Below are 25,333 nucleotides of genomic sequence, written 5' to 3'. Positions count from 1 at the left end.
TATGCGGCCACGTAGGACTGCTTCTAGAGATGTTGAACTGGCTGTCATCAAGCTTCTTCTCATCGTTGATGAGCGACGACAACGCGAGTGTCTCCTGCTAATGGTGTTTGTTTGGGGTTTCCAAGTAAGAAACATGGATTCGTGCTTGACGTTGGTTTATAAAAATGACTCACAACTCAGATCCATGGAAAAAATATTACGAAAAATAAATGTCACACATGCAAAAAAAAAGAATTTAAGTTGAAAATATTATTTAAACAAAAGAAATTGCATGCAATGCTCTTCTTTAAATATTACTCCTTCCGTCCAAAAATATAATTCAAGAATCTCGGTGATGATTATCTACTACTACGCATTGTGCAAGGGTAGCAGGTGGGCTTGGAGAGAGATGTAGTAGACGTGTTTCCTGTCATAGATGTAGATATAAACACACATGTGGTGTAGTGGTAGCTATTGCTGGTATTTGCTTGAGAGGTCACGGGTTCGAACTTTGCAGGAGGGGGATGGGAAAGACAAACGCAAAACACAAAATGAAAATGACAAAACACGGAATGACAGATTACTCTTGGAGCCTTAATAAGTAATAGAGATAATGTGTATAGCTTGAATTTATATGGTACTATACATTAGTCCCTAGAAACCAAACACCCACTAAGTGACAAAAAAAAAGTTTTAGTTTCTATATTTTACAATTTTGGAACTAAAATAGAATAAAATATAGGGACTAAAAATTAGTCCCGAGAAACCAAACATCACCTTAGTAATTTTAAATACAAATCTTTCAAATCTTAGGTCCACACACAGCGGCGTAACCCGGCGGGCGCACCGTGTGTCATCGATTGGAATTGCTTGCATTCAAATTCGGAACTGGATGCATCCGACAGCAAAAGATTTGCGACAGGGCGCTCAAGTCACTCGGGCACTGCGTCGGGGTCGATGAAGCTGCACATGACCTTGTCCCTGACGACGCCCTTGTTAGCGCCATACTTGCGGAGCACGGCCTCCCTCGTGAACCCGGCCTTCTCCAGCACCCGCTGAGACGCCAGGTTGGCCACGTCCACGAGCGCCTCGACGCGCTCCAGCCCCGGGACCTCGCCGAACACCGCGGTCACCGTGCGCTTCACGGCGGCCGTGGCCACGCCCCGGCCCCAATGCGCGCGCGCCAGCACGTAGCCGAGCTCGGCGCGGCACGGGTCCCCCGTCGGGGACACGGACACGGCGCCGACGGGGCGGGGTTCGCTGCCGAGGCAGATGGCGCGGAACCACTGGTGCGGGAGCACCACGTCGCGGATGAAGGCCAGCAGCGGCTCCGTTGACTCGTAGGGCTCCCACCGGCACAAGGCGGCCACCTGCGGGTCCGACGCCCACGCCATCATGGCGTCCACGTCGGACAGCTCGAACTTGCGGAGCGTCACCTCGTCCACGGTCACCTTGACCGTGCCGGGCTCGGGCTTCATCACTTCTTGGGTTCGTGGCGTCGCCGTGGCTTCCATTGCTGACCTGTTTTCTTGAGGTCTAATGATTTCTCGATGCGGCAGTGCAGCTGCTCCGCTCTGTTCGTATTATACTTCCAGTGGATGCGAGGCAGTGACTTGGTCCACTTTGACCGGAGAGGAAGAGGAGGAGAATCTTGACCCGCAAGTGCAAATTGGTACAAGTCCATCGCTTTCCTGTTGAACACAGTGGAAGGAACGAGGAAGGTGAGGAGCCGGCTGCTTGCAGCTACAAGGTGCATGTAGAGTGGTGTAGGTGTTTAATAAGAGGCATAGATGTTTAAAGAGGCAAAAAAAAATATTGTGCAGCCGTCTCTATATAGATATAGATACGTATCTGGCTCATAACTTAAGTAGCAACAGACGTCTTCATTTCTCAGTATGAATTCGTGGTATATTCTATCGATCCAGTGTTTTACATGCACGGTACACCTTCACTTCTGGATTTATTAATTGACTGTTGTCATGTTTCGTAACTCGCTTCGACAAGTAAATTTATTGTGCATGTTCTGGGCTACGAATGGTGTACGCAGAGGGCACAATATGTATACTGATTCAGACAAAATGTCCCTACTTCTAGTCATCGGTGGCTTGCGCTACCGTCACCATTGATGATCAAACTCGTAGTAGGGGTTACAAGCAGTCGATAGAGGGAGGATAAGTTCCAGATCTCTTATCGGGGTGGAAGTGGAGCTTAGAAGCTGCATGGTGGAGTCCTAGCTAAGTCTTGGCTTGGCAGGGCTCCGGCCTCCTCGTTCTCGTCGGTGCTCCTCCTCCTGTTCATCCTTGTCGATTTGTCTCCTTTTAAAGACGTCCGGTCGTCTCAAATTCCTCTTTGATATGTCCTTATGTTCCTCGATCCCTCCTTGCCCTGTAACGAGCATCTCCCTTTTATAGGCGGGGACAGGGGTCGACCAGCGGTATCTTTCCCGGGAAGGAGTTGTAATGCAAGGGTAAAACCAGTGTTTACCCCTTGCATTACAACGTATTTATAGTGGTGGATGACGTGGGGCGATGATGGTCCCAGGCGTTATCATTCTGGCTACGCTGTCCCGTGGCTTCCGTAGTCTGGGGCTCAACGCAGCCCGCCGGGTGGTGCTCTGCAAGAGGTCTGCGCACTTAGGCCTAGTTTGATAGACCATAAGTGCGCAGCAAGCCGAGGGGCGTGCGGGCCATTAATGTGCCAGTTCGGGGATCGTAGGTCATGAGCGCTATGCGGCCTGAGGGGTCCGTAGGTCATGAGTGGAAAGCGGACCGGCACCCACGCTGTGGCTCGGTACCAGGCGCGGTTAATGCGACCAGTCATTTGTGGTGGGTCAGTTCGGTGCCGGATGCGGGATCCAATCAAGTGGTTCCCTTTCGACACGCCCGGCCTCCTTTGTCAGGTTCCACCACGCCCAAACCTGGACTCGATGCCGTGAGGTTCGAACGGGGGCGGATCCTTTCAGGATTGACGTATATGACTTTTTCGATTGACTAACGGGCCCTAGCGATCAGGGGCTCTTTCCTCAACGTGCTCACTGGCCGGTGGGGGTCCTATGGTCTAGGGATCATTTTCTCGACAATTGTACTTATAGGCACTCCAATGTCCAATCTATAATAATCTCTTAAGGCTTGTTTGTTTCTATCCAAATCCATATGAATTGGAGGGAATTTGGTGTATTTAAATCCATAGTAAGTTAAAATCTCTCCCCATTTATATCAATCACCTCCAAACCATATGAATTGTAACAAATCTTTAATTGTCTCTTGTACTTAAAAATTGTTTGTGTTTTTTCCATTTTACATGCCCTACATCGAAGTGTCAAACGGTCAACCTGACAACGACTTTTCACATTTCTTGAGTCCCGGAAAGGAAAATGACACTGACTTCAACATAGGGCGACCATGACATCAATTCTAAAAGACCGAGACTGAATAAAATTACACAGTAACTAAAACTAAATTAGTTGAGTTGCCACAGATATCTCACTCATACGATGAAAAATAAAGAGATTTATGAATAAAACACCAAAAAATAAACAATCTCGTTTATCTATACCACTTAATAATCTATCGGTCCAAACTTTGCTAAAGCCACTCAACCAAATGACTCATGCTGAGATGTATTTTCTTTGTGCACCCTGGTTTATACACATAAGAAATCTTTCTTCATCACATTGAACCGTTCAGTTGTAAATGAGTGTAACATTTGTTCTAGGTGGATGTTCAATTTAATAGTCTCCACCGAAACCTGATATATCAAAGAACAATAACTATGTGATTGTTTAATATATGGTCTAGAATTTGATGAGGATTGTTAGTATTTCATGGGCTTGGTCCATATAATATTTAATAATTATAAAAGTCTGTATTAAATAAGTTATGTGTTGCCATTTAGCACTATAGGAATGGTTAATAGAATAGTTACACAATTTATATGGTTGGCCTGGTCTGTCCACCTTGAGTGATTGGGGAAAAAAAGCCAAGCCGTGGCGCATCGCATTCGCGGTCATGGTGCGAGGAAGCATGAATGTGTTTTGCTACTCACGTAGTTAGGGTCTGTTTGGTTCGCTATCTAACTTGTCACACTTTGCCTAATTTTTCTGTCTAAGGTTAATTCTTTAATTCGAACGACTAACCTTAGGTAAAGTGTGGCGCAGTTAGCCACGAACCAAACATGCCCTTAGTCAGTCAGAATGCAGTCAGCCAGCCAGACAAAAAGCTGCTAGAGTTGATCGTGAGTGATGTGCATGTGTTTCTGGATGAAATTCAGTAGTTTTAGAAGGTAATTTCAGAAGTTATGAGTTTGATGATGGAGAGTTACTGACCACTGATCTCCTAGTCGTCCAAGTGTTCATTTGCTTGAGTGAATGAGGATAATCACGTTTTTTTGATAGTGTCCGCCACACGACTGCTTACTTTCTCATCTTCTTGTGTTTTCATGGTGGTCAAATTGACACAGCAACAACATTGCAGTGCATTATCGGCCGGTACAATTACATCAACTGCCAATGTCTGTTGTTGAGTATTTATCTTATCAGTGGCTTAAAATACGTTCCTTTCTATTTTGTTCATATTTATCATGTTAAATTTACATGTGTACAATTACATCAAAGTTTGTTATCAAATATGTTGTTTTCTATTTTGTTCATATTTATCATGTTAAATTCACACGTGCATCTTTTTATTATTACCAACTATTTAGTACTCTCTCTTGGTCGTAAAATAGTATTCGTTTTAGCTCGTGTCTATATTTAATTAGATGATAATGAATCTAGACACATATATAATACATATATATATTAACTATTGTATAGATCTATAAAACCTCTAAAACGAATCCTAATTTGGTACTGAGGGAGTATCATTTTTTTTGGATTGAAACGTAAATTTTGCTACTTTGGTGAGTTTGCTCAGGCGGTTCTTCCAAGAGGTGGCTCTTCGCCTTCCACCGAACTTGCACTGTGCGCAAAACCCTCTTCCACCCCTCTGCCGCGATCAATCCCACCATTGCTTTGCCCTCGTCTGAGTGGTGAGTGTGCGGCGAGCCAAAAGGACTCGACCTCTGGATTCTCGGAGGGAATGGCTTTCCATCGTGTTGATCCGGGCCCTTTTCTCCCTCAAGGCTTCACGGCGCAACCCATTGATCATCGGGAGATTATGGTACTTACTGTCACTCGCCCGCAACCGTCCGCTCATGATGATTGGGGAATCGTCCTGGTCCAACCGCTACCTGAGAATGAGGTCAATTTCCAATTTTTTGCTGACATTGTCCGAGAGTACCTTTTGGAGATTAGACATGTTCAGATTAGGAGTGTTCAGCGCTCCCACTTGGGTCAGGCTTTGGTGAGGTTCCGATTCATTTTTGATAGGGACAATCTCGTGGCTATGGGTCCGCAACAAGCTTTGGGCTTTACTTTCACTGTGATTAGACACAATGCGGCTTGGAATCAACGAGCGTTATTTTTTAATCATGAACGAGCACATTCAGAACGCTATTGGTTCTTTTGGTCGGGTGCTCATGTGGGATCTGGATATTTCTAATGCTACTAGATTGCTTGTTAGAGCACGGGTGACTTCTCTGCAGGAGGTTCCACAGTTTATTGTGTTTTCAGTAGCTGGAGGTTTTCATGGGGTTTCCTGGACTGTTCAGTGTGACATAGTGCAACAGTTCATGCTTGGTAACATGCCTGAGGATGAAGAACCTGTGCCTCCGTACCCTCATAATGGGCATCAACTTCCGGTGGAATTTTTTGGATTGGGGCAACCTGTGCCCAATTTTCAATTTGACCTCAACATCCCCCCAATGGTGAAATTGAATTAGAGGATGCCAATGCCAACAATGCTGATGATGGTTGGGATCCTTGGCCGGTTGAACAGGTCCAACAAGAACAACCGCCTGCACTTGTCCCTTTAGTCAACAATGAAGAGGAACAATTCAGTTACCAATTCTCCGGTATTGAGGACTTACCTTCAGATGAATCTGTGGGTCTTTTCAACGATATCGTTATCCCGCAAGTTGTCAACTTCCCTCAGGAGGACGTCCAAGATCAAGAAGTTGATGTGCTTGCTCTTCCTGCCCTCCCCCCAGCGGACCCATTTTTGGAGGGAAATAACGATCAGAACGACCAGGGCGCGCAAAATTTGAATCTGAATGCTGATGATAACATCATTGTGGGCTTCATGACTCATCTGAATCAGCCCTCTTAGGACCCTGCCTACGAAGATTTCTTGGGCAGAAAGCGATTCTCCTCCTGGGCTGAGCTTTGCCCCCCCCCCAGCGCAGACCTCATCTCCGTTCCAAAATTATGGGCAGCTTTCTTTATGGGCCTACTTATGAGGCCGGATTCTTTTGAGTGGGCCAGAAAATTTCTGCTGTCAGGGGCTCTTTGTCACACCCGGGTTTCGGGCCACCAAGACCCGGACGCGAACATAATCACCAGGTGTGCTGGGACCAAGTCTCACACATATGATGAATCATGGCACAGGATCGAATGTCACATCTTTACTATATAATAAGAGTTCTATACAAAATAAATAAATAAATACATTATAAGGAGACAACGGTCCAGCAACCCAAAGTTGACTGAGAGACGACGGCCTAGACCTCTCACGAACTCGCCACAGCATCCTTCATACGCATCATCCTGCGGTACCTGTTCTTGACCTGTGGGGGTGTGAGACAGCAAGAGTGAGCTCACATACGTTCATCGCTCAACAAGTTGTGGGGAATAATGTGTATGAACTCGCCAAAGGTGGGAGCTCATGTGAAGTGTAAGGCTTACCAAAGAGGATGGTTAGAGCTGAGCATTGCTTTTAAAGTTGGTCAAAATTTTATTAGCAATTATTAAGTATAATTAAATACCAACCCAATTAAGTAGTAGAACAAAAGTAACAACCTCACCTGCGATGCAATGCATATGACAAATTGAGTTTAAGTTCCATAATTTAATCATGTGAGTGTCCGAGCTGCTCATGACCGTGAGCACGACTAGTATACCAGTTTTACACTCTGCAGAGGTTGCGCATCTTTACCCACAAGTCATGTTACCCATCTACCAAGAGACGGCCAATCCCATACACCTCTACCGAGGAGGCGAGGCAGGGTAACACTACGAGGCCTTTACAAAGTTCCACTAGCTTCAGAAAACCCGCTATAGTTTATAGGAAGCTCCAGTGCAGGAGTCCCTCGACTGACCGCCATCGCAGCAAAATCAACCAAGGACCTCCCTACACTGACCACTCCCCTACTGCCCTTGCCCCTTTCGGGTAAGGTAACCATCCATTAGCTTTCCTAGTTATTCAGCCAAGGGCGTCCATAAACCCTTGTGGTAGCACTGTTTTCCCGGGTGGTTCTCCATGTTCCGATTAACATAATGATCTTAACATGAACAGTAAATAACAACTGATAACAAAAGTATAATCATGAGTAGTGTAATCTTCATACCCAAAACCACATAAAGCAATAGCAGGTACTACCCAAAAAGTTTAGTGGAGTCAAGGTATAAAGATAGTCAAACTAGGGTAACCTATTGGGTCCCATCAAAATTAAGCTATGGAGATCATTATGATTAATCAGAACATGACTGGGTAAAAAGAAGTGATCAAGGGCACAACTTGCTTGTGACTTGAGATTTCAGATACCAGGATGATCTTCGAGATTCGTAACCTCACTGCTAGTCGTAGCAATATAGACAAACATGGTATAGACAAAATTAACATCACACCAAACATAAGTACAAACTTAATAATAATGATCTACGCGAAGCTACGAGATCGTGGGATCGAGTACCACTAAATTCGGAGTTATGGTTACCAAGTTATGAATTTCTGGAGTTATTAAGCACCTAGAATAGATTAATTCAAATGAACATTTTTAATTCAAGTTTTATGGCTAAACAGAGGCACTAGATGATAGATAATATTAAACAAAATTACTACAACTGGAATGGATCAATTTGGAGTTAGAATGAATTAGATATGAATTAAATAAGTTTATGGAATTATTTTCATACAAAAAAAACTATTTCTTTATTAATTTCTGAATATCCTAAGTGTTCTGGACTGGGCACAATGTTTCTTAAAAGATCAGGGGCCTAAATCACAATTTTCCCAAGACTCAGTATTCCCATTGTGGACTGCGGGTTTATTCTTGAATAATCCGAGGGCTTAACTGCGAAACGTACAGGCCGAAGGGGTACGGGGAAATCAGAGTCGTCCGATTAGAAACGGGCCGACCAGATCGGGTCGACGCGTTAATGAAGTGGCACGCGCCCACAGCTGTTGGATCCAGAATCAATGGCCCATAATTCATCCTAAAGTGGTACGCCCAGGATTCGATCATAGCCGCCCGCATAGATCCAATGGCCCGGAACACCCAGTGAATCGGTACGCGAACCATTTAATCGTGGACGCCCAGGCCAGATCAACGGTTGTCGTTCATCTCCCCCCCCCCCCCCCCGCCAACCAAGCTGGGGCGCCTCCGCCATGACCGCGCGGTGGAGAAGAACGACCGTGGCCCAATCGACCTCCCCCGAGCACCAACATCAAATTAAACGGAGCTACACGAAGCTAGTCGAACGGTGAGAAGATTGAGGTAGACCTTACCAGCGATTGTGTTGTGATGGTCTCCACCCACGGAGTTGCGCAGATTGTGGTGGCCGCGGCGCGCCGGTGAGAAATTAGAGATGACCAGAGAGTCTGTGTGCCCGGCCGATGATACCGGAGGTTTCAACACACGAAGGCGACTCGATTGGTAGCACGCCGATACCCAAAACGAGACTGGACGCTGATGCCCGCGAAGGTCGACCGCGGCAGCGCACTGCTTCTCTCTCGTTTCTAATCGGTCGTATACATGGCTAGGGTTCTACGACTGGGTACTTATACACCCCGAGAGTCTGAACGGAGCGGGGCGAGTTTGTTGGGCGGGTCGCGGCAGACGCCCAGCTGCGGCGGGTTTGTTGGGATCGCACTCCGCGTCGCGATGAAGTTGGAGAAGACCGAACTGACGAGGCGGGATCACATGACGGTGACTGAGAGGGCGCGAGCGCGAGATGGCTGATTGGCGGGCCCGATGTGTCAGTGACAATCTGTTGGACGCGCGGACTGGGCTGGCGCGGGGTGTAGCGAAAGTGGGCCAGAAATAGGGGTTTTGGCCCAACGTCAGCAGAAAATCCTTTTCTTTATTTCTTTTCTATTTTCTTGTCTATTTTTAAATTGCTATATTCAATTCTACTTTTGGATTTCAAATATGAGTTTAAGTCTCGACCAGAACTATATGCACATTCAAAATTCCCAGCATGCAACATAGTTTAGTTTTGTATCTGTTAACAAGAGATATTATTGTTAAGAGTCATTCTCTAATGCATCATGGATATTCCCAAATCAATTTTGTGTTTCAATTCAAATTTGACTCTGGTTTCACATTTAATTTTTAAAAAATAAAAGTACAATCAAAATCCAATATGTGGGCAGTATTCATATTATTTCATTTATTTGTTTATTTGTTATTTGCATAATTTAATGCCATTAGTTGAGTATGCAAAGGAAAATAAAAACATTCAAGGAATTCCCCCAAAATGCTCACTTATAAATTTGTTTTGTTTATTTATTTTATTATTAATTTTTTTTCTTATACCAATTTTGGGCTTTACACTCTTTCTGCTTTCATGGAGCCCAACATGGAAACTGTACCATTTAAGATACCCCCCAAATGCTTGCTTCCTCCCAACCAGGATTCGCTTGTGGAGGCTCAATCTCCTGTGACTTCTGCAACTGTGAACAGGAAGAAACGTGCCGGCTTGGTCGACACTGAAGTGAGAAGAAGTTCTAGGCTCAGAGAAAAGGCCAAAGGCTTTAAGCCTTGTTTTGGCAGAAAAAATAATTGCTCGTGCTGTGCTGGGCCTCCTTCACCACCATCGCTTTCCCATAGGACTATCAAGGAATTGGGCGTCGACTTCTGCAAGGTGGACCCCCAAAAACTAAGTCTTAACTCCTTAAGCAACTCTAGGTCCTCTAGTGTTGCCATTCAGAGGCCGCGTTCCTCGTCTTGCTCCACAAATGAGCCGAGTTTTCCGTCTGCAGTTCAAGGGGACGCTTCTGATATGGATGATGACGCGGAGTCTCATCCCTCGGCGGGGCTGTAATGCATAGACGTCTCTTTTGTCTCAGCTTGGGTCTGAGATGTCGCGGTGCTTGTCTTCTTTTGGTTTAATTATGTATCGCAGCAAAGCTACTCCTTGTGTGGTTGGGTCCGTAGTGGCCACTGTGGTGACCTCCCCAGACTTCTCAACATTTTATGTCTTATGGGTGAATGGTTTGAATTTTCTGGGTTCAAAGAAATTATGGGGTTTGTTTATGCCTTTTTGGCTTTTATTATGTCTGGATTTCGGGGGGGTGTTGGCACCCACTGCCCTTCTTATCTGGGAAACTATGAATTAGCATACCCCACTCATATTGATTGCTGGGGCTTCTGTCGATGTATGCTTGGTATACTCGACTTCTTCAATGAATTATTTCTAGTTTTCAATGGATAATCCTCTTCAGAGTTCTCATCGATCAATTAAAATTTTGTCTCACAACATTAGAGGCATTAACTCTGACTCCAAGTGGAATTCTTTGCGGAACAATATTTTGGAATCCAAATGTGACATTGTCTGTATTCAGGAAACAAAAAAGGAATCCTTCGATGATGCTTATATTCATCTCTTCTGCAATCGCCATTTTGATAAATTCGCTCTCGGCCCTTCTATTGGAGCCTCTGGAGGATTCATCACTATCTGGAAAAGCTCCCTCTTTAAAACTGAGGTAGTTGATCAAAACCCGTTTGGGCACACTATTCGTTTCCAATCCAATCTAAATGGGCAAGTCTGGTGGCTCTCTAACATTTATGCCCCTTGCTCTCCTCATGGTGGAGAAGCTTTTCTTGCCTGGTTTTCTAACCTTGAAATTGATGACGACAAACTTTTGATTTTCCTTGGTGATTTCAACATGATTAGGTTTCCTGAAAATCGTAACAAGCAGGGTGGTGACCCTATTAGAATGCTCAATTTCAATGCGGCAATCAGTCAGCTGGGTTTACAAGAAATTCCACTCAGAGGGCAAGCTTTCACTTGGTCTAATATGCAGCGTCATCCTTTGTTTGAAAAATTGGACCGGTGCTTCGTTTCTCCTGCCTGGTCTTCCATGTTCCCGGCCACCTCTGCCTTTTCCCTGGCTAGGAGCGCCTCGGATCATGTTCCCTGGGTTGTCAACATTCAATCCAACGTTCCCAAACCGCCCATTTTCAGATTTGAAAACTATTGGCTTCCGCTTGAGGACTTTCATTCCAGATTTCAAGATTCCTGGGAACAAAATCTCTTTCAGCCTGATCCTGCAAAACGGCTTATGGCCAAATTTAAAAGAGCAAGAAAAGTGATCCATGGGTGGCAGAAATCTTTACCCAATCTAGCTAAGTTGATTGTTAAGACGGAATTGATTATTCAATTGATGGATTTTATTGAGGAAAGCAGAGATCTAACAATTCAAGAATGGAATTTTAAGATTTTTCTAGTCCAACACCTGCAGGGTCTTCTCTCCAATCAGCGTGCCTATTGGAAACAAAGAGGCCAAATCAAATGGGCCTTGTTGGGGGATGCGGGCACTAATTTTTTTCATGCTAATGCCACTTCCAAACATCGTAACAACAGTATCTTGTCTCTGTCTTATGACAATGGCTCGGTGGTTGTCTCTCATAAAGACAAAGAAGAGGTTCTATTTCAAGCCTTTAAAAATCGATTAGGGTCCTCTCAGCCAACATCTATGGTTTTCAATTTATCTGAAGTGATTCAGCCTGCTCATAACCTGTCTACACTGGATTTGCCTTTCTCTCGCAGTGAGATAGATCAGATCATCAGAAATCTTCCTTCCAATAAATCCCCAGGTCCTGATGGTTTTAACACGGATTTTGTGAAAAAATGTTGGTCGGTAATTGCTTCGGACTTCTATGAGCTTTGTGATAAATTTTATGAGGGATCAATCTGCTTAGAAAGCATCAATGGTTCTTATGTGACTCTCATCCCTAAGCATAGTGCGCCTACTTCAGTGGGGGACTATAGACCGATTTCTCTCCTCAATACAAGCATGAAAATCCCGACGAAGCTTCTGGCCAATAGACTGCAACTGGTTATTACTAGTCTAATTCACCAGAATCAATATGGCTTCCTGAAGGGGCGGACAATTCAAGATTGTCTTGCATGGACCTTTGAATACATCTCTATTTGTCACAAATCGGGTAAGGAAATGGTCATCCTAAAATTGGATTTTGAAAAGGCCTTTGACAAACTAGAGCATGCTGCCATCATTGATATTCTGAAACATAAGGGCTTTGGGGATCGATGGCTTCACTGGATTTTGTTGATTCTTGGATATGGCATGTCACAAGTTCTTTTGAATGGGGTTCCGGCAGACGATTTCACTGCAGGCGTGGGGTTCGACAGGGGGACCCCTTGTCGCCCCTTCTCTTTGTCTTAGCTGCTGATCTGCTTCAGTCTATTATCAACAAGGCCAAGAATTGTGGCATCCTCAAGCTCCCGATCCCGCTATCCTGTGGATCCGACTTCCCGATTATTCAATATGCAGATGATATAATTCTGATTCTAGAAGCATGCCCTAGACAGCTCTTCTTTCTTAAAGCTATGCTTAATTCTTTTGCTGACTCCACAGGGCTCCATGTGAATTATAACAAATCTAACATTTACCCCATCAATGTTTTGGAGCAGAAAATGGCTTTGCTAGCAAATACATTCCACTGCAAGGTCGGGGCTTTGCCCTTCACGTATCTTGGTCTCCCTTTGGGGCTTAAAAAATCCAACTTGGAAGCTTTCCTTCATCTCATTCAGAAGATTGAAAGAAGACTAGCTCCAACCTCTATTTTTCTATCTCAGGCTGGCAGACTACAAATGGTCAATGCGGTATTCTCTTCTCTTCCAACCTATTACATGTGTACCCTGAAGCTCCCAAAAGCTGTGATTAAACAGATTGACAAACTTCGACGACATTGTCTCTGGAGAGGGGCAGATATAAATGCAAAAAAACCTCCTCAAGTTGCTTGGAAATCAGTTTGCAGGCCAAAAATTCAAGGGGGTCTTGGAGTCATCAACCTTGAGTGGCAGAATAAAGCTCTCCTTATGAAATGCCTCCACAAATTCTTTAATAGAGTCAACATCCCATGGGTTAACATTATTTGGGACACTCATTACAGCAACTCTCTACCCTCAACTAAACCAGTTGGCTCGTTTTGGTGGAAAGATATTCTCAAAATCCAGGATTCTTTTAAGAAAATTGCCCAGGTGCAAATTGGAAATGGTAAATCTACGCTTCTGTGGCACGATCGATGGAATGGGCAATGTTTATCTCAAAAGTTCTCGGAGCTCTGGTCTTTTGCCTATGTCAAAGAGATTAACGTCCATCAAGCTCGATTAGCTTCCCCGAATGAAATGCTCCATATCCCCCTCTCTGCTGAAGCGTTCGAGCAACTTCTCTCACTTCAGGACACCCTTGGTATTATTCAGTTGCTTGATCACAATGATATTTGGAGCTGCAGTGCCTCTTCCACTCGGTTTTCCTCTCAGACGGTTTATGCTCACTTGACTGGCACCCGTCAAACGCTCCCTCTATTCGTTTGGTTATGGAAGTCTAAATGTCAGCCCAAGCACAAAGTCTTCTTCTGGCTGCTGCTCAAAAATAGATTGAATACTCGCTCCCTTCTCAGGCGTCGCGCAATGCCTTTAGACTCCTACACCTGCGATAATTGTATCCTCCAGATTGAAGAAACGCCTATCCATCTCTTCTTCAGGTGCAACTTTGCTAGGAGATGTTGGCTTCTTTTAGGCCTCCTACCGCCATGTTCTACGGATCTTCTGCATACCCTAATGAGAATTAGAAGACGCTTGCAAGTCCCTTGGAGGCTTGAAGCTATTATCATCGTGATGTGGTGCATTTGGAGGTGCAGAAATAATTGGATCTTCAATGAAATTCCCCCTTCGGTTCCTAAGTGCAAGGCTATGTTTAGAAGTGAAATTGCCCTGTTATGCCATAGAGTCAAGCCTGATCTTAAAGAAAACATTGCATCTTGGCTACTAAATTTAGGGCTGTAACCCTTACCCTTCGGCTCACTCTATCTTTCATTTCTTTGTAATCTTTCTCTTCCTCCCTAAACTCAATTATTTTGTTTTAATAATATTACTGTAGGACTCTCCTACAGTACCTTTACTTAGGGGGTGTTTGGTTGCTCCTGCTAAAGTTTAGCCCGGGTCACATCAAACGTTTGACTTTTAAATAGGAGTATGAAATATAGACCCAACCAACTGGACTAGATTCGTCTCGTCTTTTAATCTTCGGCTGACAAATTAGTTTTATAATCCGACTACATTTAATACCCGGAACGGAGGTTCAAACATTCGATATGACAGGGGCTAAATTTTAGTTTGGGGTAACCAAACACCCCCTTTAAAAAAAATGAACGGAGCCTCAACGCTAGCTGAAAATGCAGAAGGTGCATATCATTCCAAGAGCTCTTAATCCTGACGGTGGGACAAACACCAACACGTGAAAACGAAAGGTTCGTCCACGATGAGTCGATGGACACGTGAAAACTCTCGTGTCTCAGAGACGATGTAGCAACGCCAGTGCCGCAGCGGCGAAGACGAAGGTCGTTCCAGGTCTGCCGTTGTCTCCGTCGGAGGATGGAAGGGTCGATCCAGACCCTGCAGTGTCAGGCATTCAGAGTTCAGTGTGAAGCCAACGTACTTACGTCTCAAAGGGCTAGCTTTTGAGTCTGAACGGCGTACGGCCAGTGGTGCACCTGCAGGGGTGACATTATTGGCGTCCGATGGCGCCGCCGCTGCCTGAGCCCCTGGTGTGTTCGTCCCCGCCACCGGAGACGGCACTGGAGCTCCCGCGACTGTAAAAAGGCAAGCGCGCAACACTTTTAGCTCCCGACATTCTCGATTCTCCGTCGTGCCCCGTGCCAAACTACAGTACTCCTACCAAAGATTGGATCCCCCGCCCCGACCGTCAGGTCCGCTTACCGTCGCACTGGTTGGCAGGCGGCGCCTGGACCTGGCACGCCGCGGGCAGCCGCAGCGCGCGGTCGCCGTCGACGGCGACGCCGAGCGTCGCGGCCGTGCCGCCGACCACCATGCAGAGGCAGCTCGGGCTGGCCCGAAGCATGCCCGACACGGCCGAGCAGCACGGGCCGTCGGGCGCCGTCGCGTTGCCGGACATGTAGTCCATGCACGGGTTCAGGCTGACGAGCTCCGGCATGCAGCCCGGGCCGGACGGCGCCCGCTGCGCCGCGCACTGCCACGCCGTGACCACGGCCGCCGCGAGGGCCAGGGCGAGGCCGCGCGTCGCGACGTGGCGGTAAGCTGCCGCCATTGGGTGGGTGGGTACGGTGGCTTCGGTTGGCTGGCGAGAGCGTGTGTTGAGTCTTGACAGCGGAAGTGGTTGTGTGTGCTAGCTATGATTTGTAGCGACGGTCCTGTTCTTGGCAGGTCGAAGCTTGTTGAGTTCGATACATGCCCTGTCCCTGCGTGTATGCTTGGACCTTTTTGCTGCTGTACGGGTTTGGTCAACCTCTCGCCAAATATCAGCGCACGTCTGGAAAAGAAGGAACTCTGCAAAGCGAAACGAGCTGTTACTAGTGTATTGCTCACCAACCATTCCTACCTGAGCTAAAACAGAGGCGTTTTGATGATTTGATCCACAGGTGGCCGGAGAATAACATTGAGGGAAGATCTCTCTAGGTCATCGGAGAGGAGTGTCCCTTGAGAAGGGAAGGGTGCGAAGCCAACGTTGATCTACCCGATTGAAGGCAGAGCGCACTCCCACAAGTCACAACCATCCAGACATGTATCTCATTGATGTTTAATTTTCCTCCTTTTTTTTGTTAACTGGGGAACTTACAAATAAGGCACGTAGTAGCTAGCATTATAAACCGAACTTATGTTATTATATGTAAGCTTGAATCGATAATCGTCCGCAGATCGTGGTTTCCTTTATGCGATTAATTTTTTTATGAATGAGGAAGGTGATTGCATTGGAATATCCTTCGATGAATCAAAGTGGCAGCAGCCTGGTGGGAGGTTTGGGAGCAGTTTTAATAGACAAAAATGCCTAGAGGCTTTTATCGTTGGTTGGCACTTGGCAGGGCCGGACCGGCAAAAATCGAGACACTGTACGAAACTATTGAATAAATAAATAATTCTCACTAAATCGTTTGAAGATAGAACTATTAAGTGTAAGGCTTTGATCAGGTCAATGATTACTAGACGCCTGTGATTTTTTATAATAAACCTGGATATAGCTCCCTTCTGACCCTAAGTTAGATCATCTGTTTTTTTTTGTTTTTTCCTACGCTTTTCATAACTAGATTTATATCTTCTAGATTCATTACATGAAGACATGATGTCAATAGTTGGAACTTGAAGCACTAAACTTTTGGTAAACTAATAAACATGCAAAACCCGGATTAAAAGAATAATCAAACTATTGTAATTATTAAAACTATGCATTCTTCTATTAAAATAATCCGATTTCTGTAAATTTCATGTATGATTCATCTAAAATTATTGTATTCCAAGGAGACCTAAAATTAAGATACACTAACAGAATAGATGAATAAAAATTTAGTAAATAACTTACATTGTTTGTCTAACAAGGAGACGTTTAGACCGAAGACAAGACATGGCGTGGGCTATATAATGGTGTTATGACCTTGTGAACTGCAAAGACATATCAATATAAATTGTGACAAGACATGTGTGGGCTAGATAATGGAGTTACTACCTTGTGAACTGCAAAGACAGATCAAAATAAATTGATCTATTTCGCTGCTAGACAGTAGACACATGTTGTGTAGAAAATGTTTTAGAGACCTTAGAATTTGGGGGTTATACCGACACATCGGTAGCACACCCCTCTGTCCGGGTTGCCAGGCGGCATGTTGGTTTGTGATGTTTGTTTTTATTGTAAAAGGTTATTTTTGTGGTATTTTTTCCGCTTAGGGTGTAAATGCTATAATATCGATGGTTCCAGAGAGTATTTATGTTTGGCAGATTCTAGTTCTAACCAGAATATTTAGACATGATTCTGTATTACAAATTGTTGGTTTCTGATGTTTGTTTTTATTGTAAAAGGTCATTCTTGTGGTATATTTTTTGGCTTAGCGTATAAACGCTATTATACCGATGGTTCCAAAGAGTATTTATGTTTTGGCAGATATAAGTTCTAACCAGAATATTTAGACATGATTCCATATTACAAATTAGAGTATTTATGTTTTGGCAGATATAAGTTCTAACCAGAATATTTAGACATGATTCCATATTACAAATTGAGTTTTGATTTGAACCAATGTCAGACGTTTGGGTCGGTATTGTAGGGTTTCAAACAAAAACGCGTACCGGCTTTACTGCTTTTTTACAGTATTTTTGTTTCAGTATTTTTTGTCTCCGACATTCCATTTTTTTGTCTCTTTAGAAACATGCGCATTTTACTTTTTGAGGAAACATGTTTTCACAGCAGAAGAAATAAAAAAAAACAGATTGCTTGAAGAAACTAGATGCATATATGCAAGTCTCAACGCAAGAAGCACAAGCTAGCCAGCCGTCAGCCACTACAAATATTTCCTTTGAAACCCAGCGCATAGAAAACTGCATCAGATTTGGCAGGGCTACTCGAAATACTGCGTACAGCAACCTAGGACCAAAATTAAAAATTTTAGATTTGGCAGGGCTGCGAGAAACACTGTGTACATCAAACAAGGACCAAAATTTAAATTTTCAGATTTGGCAGGGGCCGCGCGAACGCGTACCCCCTCTACCACAAATTATGACGTCCACTCTCCCACTTGGGGAGATGGTAAGCCAACGCACCCACCAAGTGCAATGTGGGCCATTGGCCTAGGCCACGAGCCTTGGTGATCGCCCGTCGACCCCGTCCAGGTAAGTATGGAGCTGCGTTACACTGGGCGCCTATCTTATAGCAGCAGCTCGTCGCGCGTCGAGCTTCGTTTGCCGTGGTGGTACTAAACGATCAGGTCGAGCCGAACCAGCCAACGCGTCCTCGCGCTGAGTTCTGCACTTGTCGTGGGCTCCTGATTCATGGAGACAGTGAATGGGCCTCTATTATTGGGCCGTCAGCAGAAATTTGGACGGCGGGTAGCAATGCACCCGCGCCGCTTTTTCAGCCAGCCGGCCATTCGTTTGTTGGTCGTCAGGTCACATACCGGACCTACCACAGCAGAATCATTGGGCTTTTATCATTGGTTCGCATGGGCAAAAATCGAGACACTCTATGAAACTATTGAACAAAAAATGATTCTCACTAAACCGTTTGAAGATAGAACTATTAAGTATAAGGAACCGTTTGAAGATAGAACTATTAAGTATAAGGCTTTGATCAGATCAATGATTACTAGGCGCCTGTGATTTTTTACAATAAATCTGGCTATAGCTCCCTTCTGACCCTAAGTTAGATCATCTATTTTTTTTTGTTTTTTCCAACGCTTATCATAACTAGATTTATATCTTCTAGATTGATTACATGAAGACATGAGGTCGATAGTTGGAACTTGAAACACTAGACTTTTGGTAAACTAGTAAACATGCAAAAAACCAGATTAAAAGGATAATCAAACTATTGTAATTATTAAAACTATGCATTCTTCTATTAAAATGAACCGATTTTCTGTAAATTTCATGTATGATTCATCTAAAATTATTGTATTTCAAAGGATACCTAAAATTAAGATACACTAAGAGAATAGGTGAATAAAAAATTAGTAAATAATTTACATTGTTTGTCTAACAAGAAGACGTTAGACCGAAGACAAGACATGACGTGGGCTATATAATGGAGCACGACCGGGTTAGCGTTAGAAATATAAACGAGTCCGCAAGAAGGCGTAAAACAAATCGCAAGCAAGTAAAGCAGTGAGACACAAGGATTTGTTTTACCGAGGTTCGGTTCTCGCAAACATACTCCCCGTTGAGGAGGCCACAAAGGCCGGGTCTCTTTCAACCCTTACCCTCTCTCAAACGGTCCCTTGGACCGAGTGGGCTTCTCTTCTCAAATCAAAACCGGGAACAAAACTTCCCCACAAGGGCCACCACACAATTGGTGCCTCTTGCTTGATTACAATGAAGTTTTGATCACAAGAACAAGTGAGAAAGAAAAGAAGCAATCTAAGCGCAAGAGCTCAAAAGAACACGGCAAATCTCTCTCGCTAATCACTAAAGCCTTGTGTGGAATTGGAGAGGATTTGATCTCTTTGGTGTGTCTAGAATTGAATGTTTAGCTCTTGTAAGTGGTTGAGAAGTGGAAAACTTGGATGCAATGAATGGTGGGTGGTTGGGGTATTTATAGCCCCAACCACCAAACTAGCCGTTTGGTGGGCTGACTGTCGTATGGTGCACCGGACAGTCCGGTGCGCCAGCCACGTCACCAAAGCCATTGGGATTCGACCGTTGGAGCTCTGTCTTCTGGGCCCGCCTGGATGTCCGGTGGCGCACCGGACATGCACTGTTGAGTGTCCGGTGCGCCAGTATGGGCGTGCCTGCCGTCTGCGCGCACTGGCGCGCATTAATTGCAGTTGCAGGCGACCGTTGGCGCGAAGTAGCCGTTGCCCCGCAGTTACACCGGACAGTCCGGTGTACACCGGACATGTACGGTGATTTATAGCGGAGCCGCCGTTGCAGTTTCTCGAAGCAGGCGAGTTCCTGAGGCCGCTCTTCCTTGGAGCACCGGACACTGTCCGGTGTACACCGGACAGTCCAGTGAATTATAGCGGAGCGCCTCTGGAAATTCCCGAAGGTGGCGAGTTTGAGTTGGAGTACTCTGGTGCACCGGACATTGTCCGGTGGTGCACCGGACAGTTCGGTGCCCCAGACCAGAGGTGCCTTCGGTTGTCCCTTTGCTCCTTTGTTGAACCCAATACTTGGTAATTTTATTTGCTAAGTTGTGAACCTTTGGCACTTGTATAACTTTACACTAGAGCAAACTAGTTAGTCCAATTATTTGTGTTGGGCAATTCAACCACCAAAATTATTTAGGAACTAGGTGTAAGCCTAATTCCTTTCAATCTCTCCCTTTTTGGTGATTGATGCCTGAAAGGGAATTAGGCTTACACCTAGTTCCTAAATAATTTTGGTGATTGAATTGCCCAACACAAATAATTGGACTAACTAGTTTGCTCTAGTGTACAAGTTATACAGGTGCCAAAGGTTCATACTTAGCAAATAAAAAGACCAAGTATTGGGTTCAACAAAAGAGCAACGGGACAACCGAAGGCACCTCTGGTCTGGCGCACCGGACTGTCCGGTGTGCCACCGGACAGTGTCCGGTGCACCACCGGACATGTCCGGTGCACCAGAGGACTCCAACTCAAACTCGCCACCTTCGGGAATTTCCAGAGGCAACTCCGCTATAATTCACCGGACTGTCCGGTGTACACCAGACATATCCGGTGCTCCAAGGAAGAGCGGCCTCAGGAACTCGCCAGCTTCGGGAAAACGCAGCGGCCGCTTCGCTATAATTCACCGGACATGTCCGGTGTACACCGGACTGTCCGGTGTAACGGCGGGGCAACGGCTACTTCGGCACCAACGGCTACCTGCAGCGCATTAATTGCGCGCCAGCGCGCGCAGAAGTCAGGCACGCCCATACTGGCGCACCGGACACTCTACAGTACATGTCTGGTGCGCCACCGGACATCCAGGCGGGCCCAGAAGTCAGAACTCCAACGGTCGGAATCCAACGGCATTGGTGACGTGGCTGGGGCACCGGACATGTCCGGTGTGCACCGGACTGTCCGGTGCGCCATCGAACAGACAGCCTCCACCAACGGTCAAGTTTGGTGGTTGGGGCTATAAATACCCCAACCACCCCCACATTCAAGGCATCCAAGTTTTCCACTTCTCAACCACTTACAAGAGCTAGGCATTCAATTCTAGACACACCAAAGAGATCAAATCCTCTCCAATTCCACTCAAGCCTTTAGTGACTAGCGAGAGAGATTTGTCGTGTTCTTTTGAGCTCTTGCACTTGGATCACTTTCTTTCTTTCTCACTTGTTCTTGTGATCAAAACTCAATTGTAACCAAGGCAAGAGGCACCATTTGTGTGGTGGCCCTTGCGGGGAAGTTTTGTTCCCGTTTGATTGAGAAGAAGAAAAGCTCACTCGGTCCGAGGGACCGTTTGAGAGAGGGAAGGGTTGAAAGAGACCCAGCCTTTGTGGCCTCCTCAACGGGGAGTAGGTTTGCGAGAACCGAACCTCGGTAAAACAAATCCGCGTGTCACACTCTTCATTTGCTTGCGATTTGTTTTGCGCCCTCTCTCGCGGACTCGATTCTATTTCTAACGCTAACCTGGCTTGTAGTTGTGTTTATATTTGTAAATTTCAGTTTCGCCCTATTCACCCCCCCCCCCTCTAGGCGACTATTAATTGGTATCAAAGCCCGGTGCTTCATTAGAGCCTAACCGCTCGAAGTGATGTCGGGAGATCACACCAAGAAGGAGATGGAGACCGGCGAAAGGCCCACTACAAGCCACGGGAGCACTTCATCGGAAGAGTCCCGCATCAAGAGGAAGGAGAAGAGGAAGGACTCCTCCAAAGGGAAGGAGAAGAGATCTTCTTCGCACCACGAAGAGAAGAAGGAAAAATCCTCTTCTCACAAGCCGCATCGGAGTGGGGACAAAAAGAAAAAGATGAGGAAGGTGGTCTACTACGAGACCGATTCTTCATCGGCATCCACCTCCGGCTCCGACGCGGCGTCCGTCACTTCTAAGCGCCAAGAGCGCAAGAAGTATAGTAAGATCCCCCTACGCTACCCTCGCATTTCTAAACATGCACCTTTACTTTCCGTCCCATTAGGCAAACCACCAACATTTGATGGTGAAGATTACGCTAGGTGGAGTGATTTAATGCGATTTCATCTAACCTCACTCCACAAAATTATATGTGATGTTGTTGAGTTTGGTGCACAGGTACCATCCGTAGGGGATGAAGATTATGATGAGGACGAGGTGGCCCAAATCGAGCACTTCAACTCTCAAGAAACAACAATATGCCTCGCCTCTCTAAGTAGAGAGGAGTATAACAAAGTGCAAGGGTTGAAGAGCGCCAAGGAGGTTTGGGATGTGCTCAAAACCGCACACGAAGGCGACGAGCTTACAAAGATCACCAAGCGGGAGACGATCGAGGGGGAGCTCGGTCGGTTCCGGCTTCGCAAAGGGGAGGAGCCACAAAATATGTACAACCGGCTCAAGACCTTGGTGAATCAAGTGCGCAACCTCGGGAGTAAGAAATGGGATGACCACGAAATGGTTAAGGTTATTTTAAGATCACTTATTTTTCTTAACCCTACTCAAGTTCAATTAATTCGTGGCAACCCTAGATATACACTAATGACTCCCGAGGAAGTAATCGGGAATTTTGTAAGTTTTGAGTGCATGATCGAAGGCTCGAGGAAGATCAACGAGCTTGATGATCCTTCCACATCCGAAGCTCAACCCGTCGCATTCAAGGCGACGGAAGAAAAGAAGGAGGAGTCTACACCAAGCAGACAACCAATCGACTCCTCCAAGCTTGACAATGAGGAAATGGCGCTCGTCATCAAAAGCTTCCGCCAAATCCTCAAGCAACGGAAGGGGAAGGATTACAAATCCCGTTCCAAGAAGGTTTGCTACAAGTGTGGTAAGCCCGGTCACTTTATTGCTAAATGTCCATTATCAAGTGACAGTGACAGGGATAACGACAAGAAGGGCAAGAGGAGAGAAAAGAAGAGGTACCACAAGAAGAGAGGGGGCGATGCCCACGTGTGCCGTGAGTGGGACTCCGACGAGAGCTCCACCGACTCCTCCGACGACGAGGACGCCGCCAACATCGCCGTCACCAAGGGACTCCTCTTCCCCAACGTCGGCCACAAGTGCCTCATGGCGAAGGACGGCAAAAGGAAGAAGGTTAAATCAAAATCCTCCACTAAATATGAATCTTCTAGTGATGATATTGCTAGTGATGAGGAAGATAATTCGCGTACCCTTTTTGCCAACCTCAACATGCAACAAAAAGAAAAACTTAATGAATTGATTAGTGCCATTCATGAAAAGGATGATCTCTTGGACACCCAAGAGGACTTCCTTATTAAAGAGAATAAGAAGCATGTTAAGGTTAAAAACGCTTATGCTCTAGAAGTAGAAAAATGTGAAAAATTGTCTAGTGAGCTAAGCACTTGCCATGAGACTATAGATAACCTTAGAAATGAGAATTCTAATTTATTAACTAAGGTTGATTCTATTGCTTGTAATGTTTCAACTTCCAATCCTAGAGATATTAATGATGATTTGCTTGCTAGGATTGAAGAATTGAACATTTCTCTTGCTAGCCTTAGAAATGAAAATGAAAAATTGCTTGCTAAGGCTAAAGATCTTGATGATTGCAATGCTACTATTTCTGACCTTAGAAGTAAAAATGAAATATTGCATGCTAAGATTGTAGAACTAAAATCTTGCAAACCCTCTACATCTAGTGTTGAACATGTATCTATTTGTACTAGATGTAGAGATGTTGATATTAATGCTATTCATGATCACATGTCTTTAATTAAACAACAAAATGATCATATAGCAAAATTAGATGCTAAAATTGCTGAGCATAACTTAGAGAATGAAAATTTTAAATTTGCTAGAAGTATGCTCTATAGTGGGAGACGCCCTGGCATTAAGGATGGCATTGGCTTCCAAAGGGGAAACAATGTCAAACTTAATGCCCCTCCTAAAATATTATCTAATTTTGTTAAGGGCAAGGCTCTCATGCCTCAGGATAACGAGGGTTACATTTTGTATCCTGCCGGTTATCCCGAGAGCAAGATTAGGAGAATTCACTCTAGGAAGTCTCACTCTGGCCCTAAACATGCTTTTATGTATAAGGGTGAGACATCTAGTTCTAGGCAACCAACCCGTGCTAAGTTGCCTAGAAAGAAAACTCCTAGTGCATCAATGATCATGACATGCCATTTAAAACTTTTGATGCATCTTATGTTTTGACTAACAAATCCGGCAAAATAGTTGCCAAGTTTGTTGGGGGCAAACACAAGGGCTCAAAGACTTGTGTTTGGGTACCCAAGGTTCTTGTTTCTAATGCCAAAGGACCCAAAACCGTTTGGGTACCTAAAGTCAAGAACTAAAATTGTTTTGTAGGTTTATGCATCCGGGGGCTCAAGTTGGATACTCGATAGCGGGTGCACAAACCATATGACATGGGAGAAGAAAATATTCTCCTCCTATGAGAAAAACAAGGATCCCCAAAGAGCTATCACATTCGGGGATGGAAATCAAGGTTTGGTCAAAGGCTTGGGTAAAATTGCTATATCACCTGACCATTCCATTTCTAATGTTTTTCTTGTAGATTCTTTAGACTACAACTTGCTTTCTGTATCTCAATTATGCAAAATGGGCTACAACTGTTTATTCACTGATGTAGGTGTCACTGTCTTTAGAAGAAGTGATGATTCAATAGCATTTAAGGGAGTGTTAGAGGGTCAGCTATACTTGGTAGATTTTGATAGAGTTGAACTCGACACTTGCTTAATTGCTAAGACTAACATGGGCTGGCTTTGGCACCGCCGACTAGCACATGTTGGGATGAAGAATCTTCATAAGCTTCTAAAGGGTGAGCACATTTTAGGACTAACCAATGTTCATTTTGAGAAAGACAGGATTTGTAGCGCATGCCAGGCAGGAAAGCAAGTTGGAGCTCATCATCCGCATAAGAACATAATGACGACCGACAGGCCACTGGAGCTCCTACACATGGATCTATTCGGCCCGATCGGTTACATAAGCATCGGCGGGAGTAAGTACTGTCTAGTTATTGTGGATGATTATTCTCGCTTCACTTGGGTATTATTTTTGCAGGAAAAATCTCAAACCCAAGAGACCTTAAAGGGATTCTTGAGACGGGCTCAAAATGAGTTCAGCTTAAGGATCAAGAAGATAAGAAGCGACAACGGAACGGAGTTCAAGAACTCTCAAATTGAAGGCTTTCTTGAGGAGGAGGGCATCAAGCATGAGTTCTCCTCTCCCTACACGCCACAACAAAATGGTGTAGTGGAAAGGAAGAATAGAACTCTATTGGACATGGCAAGAACCATGCTTGATGAGTACAAGACTTCGGATCGGTTTTGGGCCGAGGCGGTCAACACCGCTTGCTACGCCATCAACCGGTTATATCTACACCGAATCCTCAAGAAGACATCATATGAACTCCTAACCGGTAAAAAGCCCAACATTTCATATTTTAGAGTCTTTGGTAGCAAATGC

General features: G+C 45.1%; 2 protein-coding genes and 1 non-coding gene across 3 annotated transcripts; all 3 read right to left on the bottom strand.

Annotated features, from left to right (window-relative positions):
- Positions 1-573: 573 nt before the first annotated feature.
- LOC103644167 (GNAT transcription factor) lies at positions 574-1,789 on the bottom strand. The gene has a single exon (XM_008667360.3). The coding sequence runs from the start codon at positions 1,491-1,493 to the stop codon at positions 912-914; it is 582 nt and encodes a 193-aa protein (XP_008665582.1). The 5' UTR covers positions 1,494-1,789; the 3' UTR covers positions 574-911.
- Positions 1,790-14,518: 12,729 nt separating this feature from the next.
- LOC100281099 (uncharacterized) lies at positions 14,519-15,447 on the bottom strand. Its single transcript, NM_001154018.1, is given in 3 exon segments — positions 14,519-14,719; positions 14,818-14,916; positions 15,044-15,447. Coding segments are annotated over 3 exon segments (549 nt in total). The 5' UTR covers positions 15,393-15,447; the 3' UTR covers positions 14,519-14,618.
- A 2,359-nt stretch (positions 15,448-17,806) lies between these two features.
- Positions 17,807-17,967, bottom strand: LOC111590787 (U1 spliceosomal RNA). Its single transcript, XR_004855820.1, has one exon. It is a non-coding gene; the product is annotated as a U1 spliceosomal RNA (small nuclear RNA).
- Between the last annotated feature and the right edge of the window lie 7,366 nt (positions 17,968-25,333).

This window comes from Zea mays, chromosome 1 (genome assembly GCF_902167145.1).
Source record: "Zea mays cultivar B73 chromosome 1, Zm-B73-REFERENCE-NAM-5.0, whole genome shotgun sequence".
Classification (NCBI taxonomy): Eukaryota; Viridiplantae; Streptophyta; class Magnoliopsida; order Poales; family Poaceae; genus Zea; species Zea mays.
The sequence above is the reverse complement of the archived record's forward strand: the minus strand, read 5'-3'. Positions and strand labels throughout refer to the sequence as shown.

What these genes read in the sequence shown, in the direction of transcription:
- LOC103644167 (XM_008667360.3), bottom strand. Translation starts at nt 1,493, where the DNA reads ATGGAAGCCACGGCGACGCCACGAACCCAAGAAGTGATGAAGCCCGAG.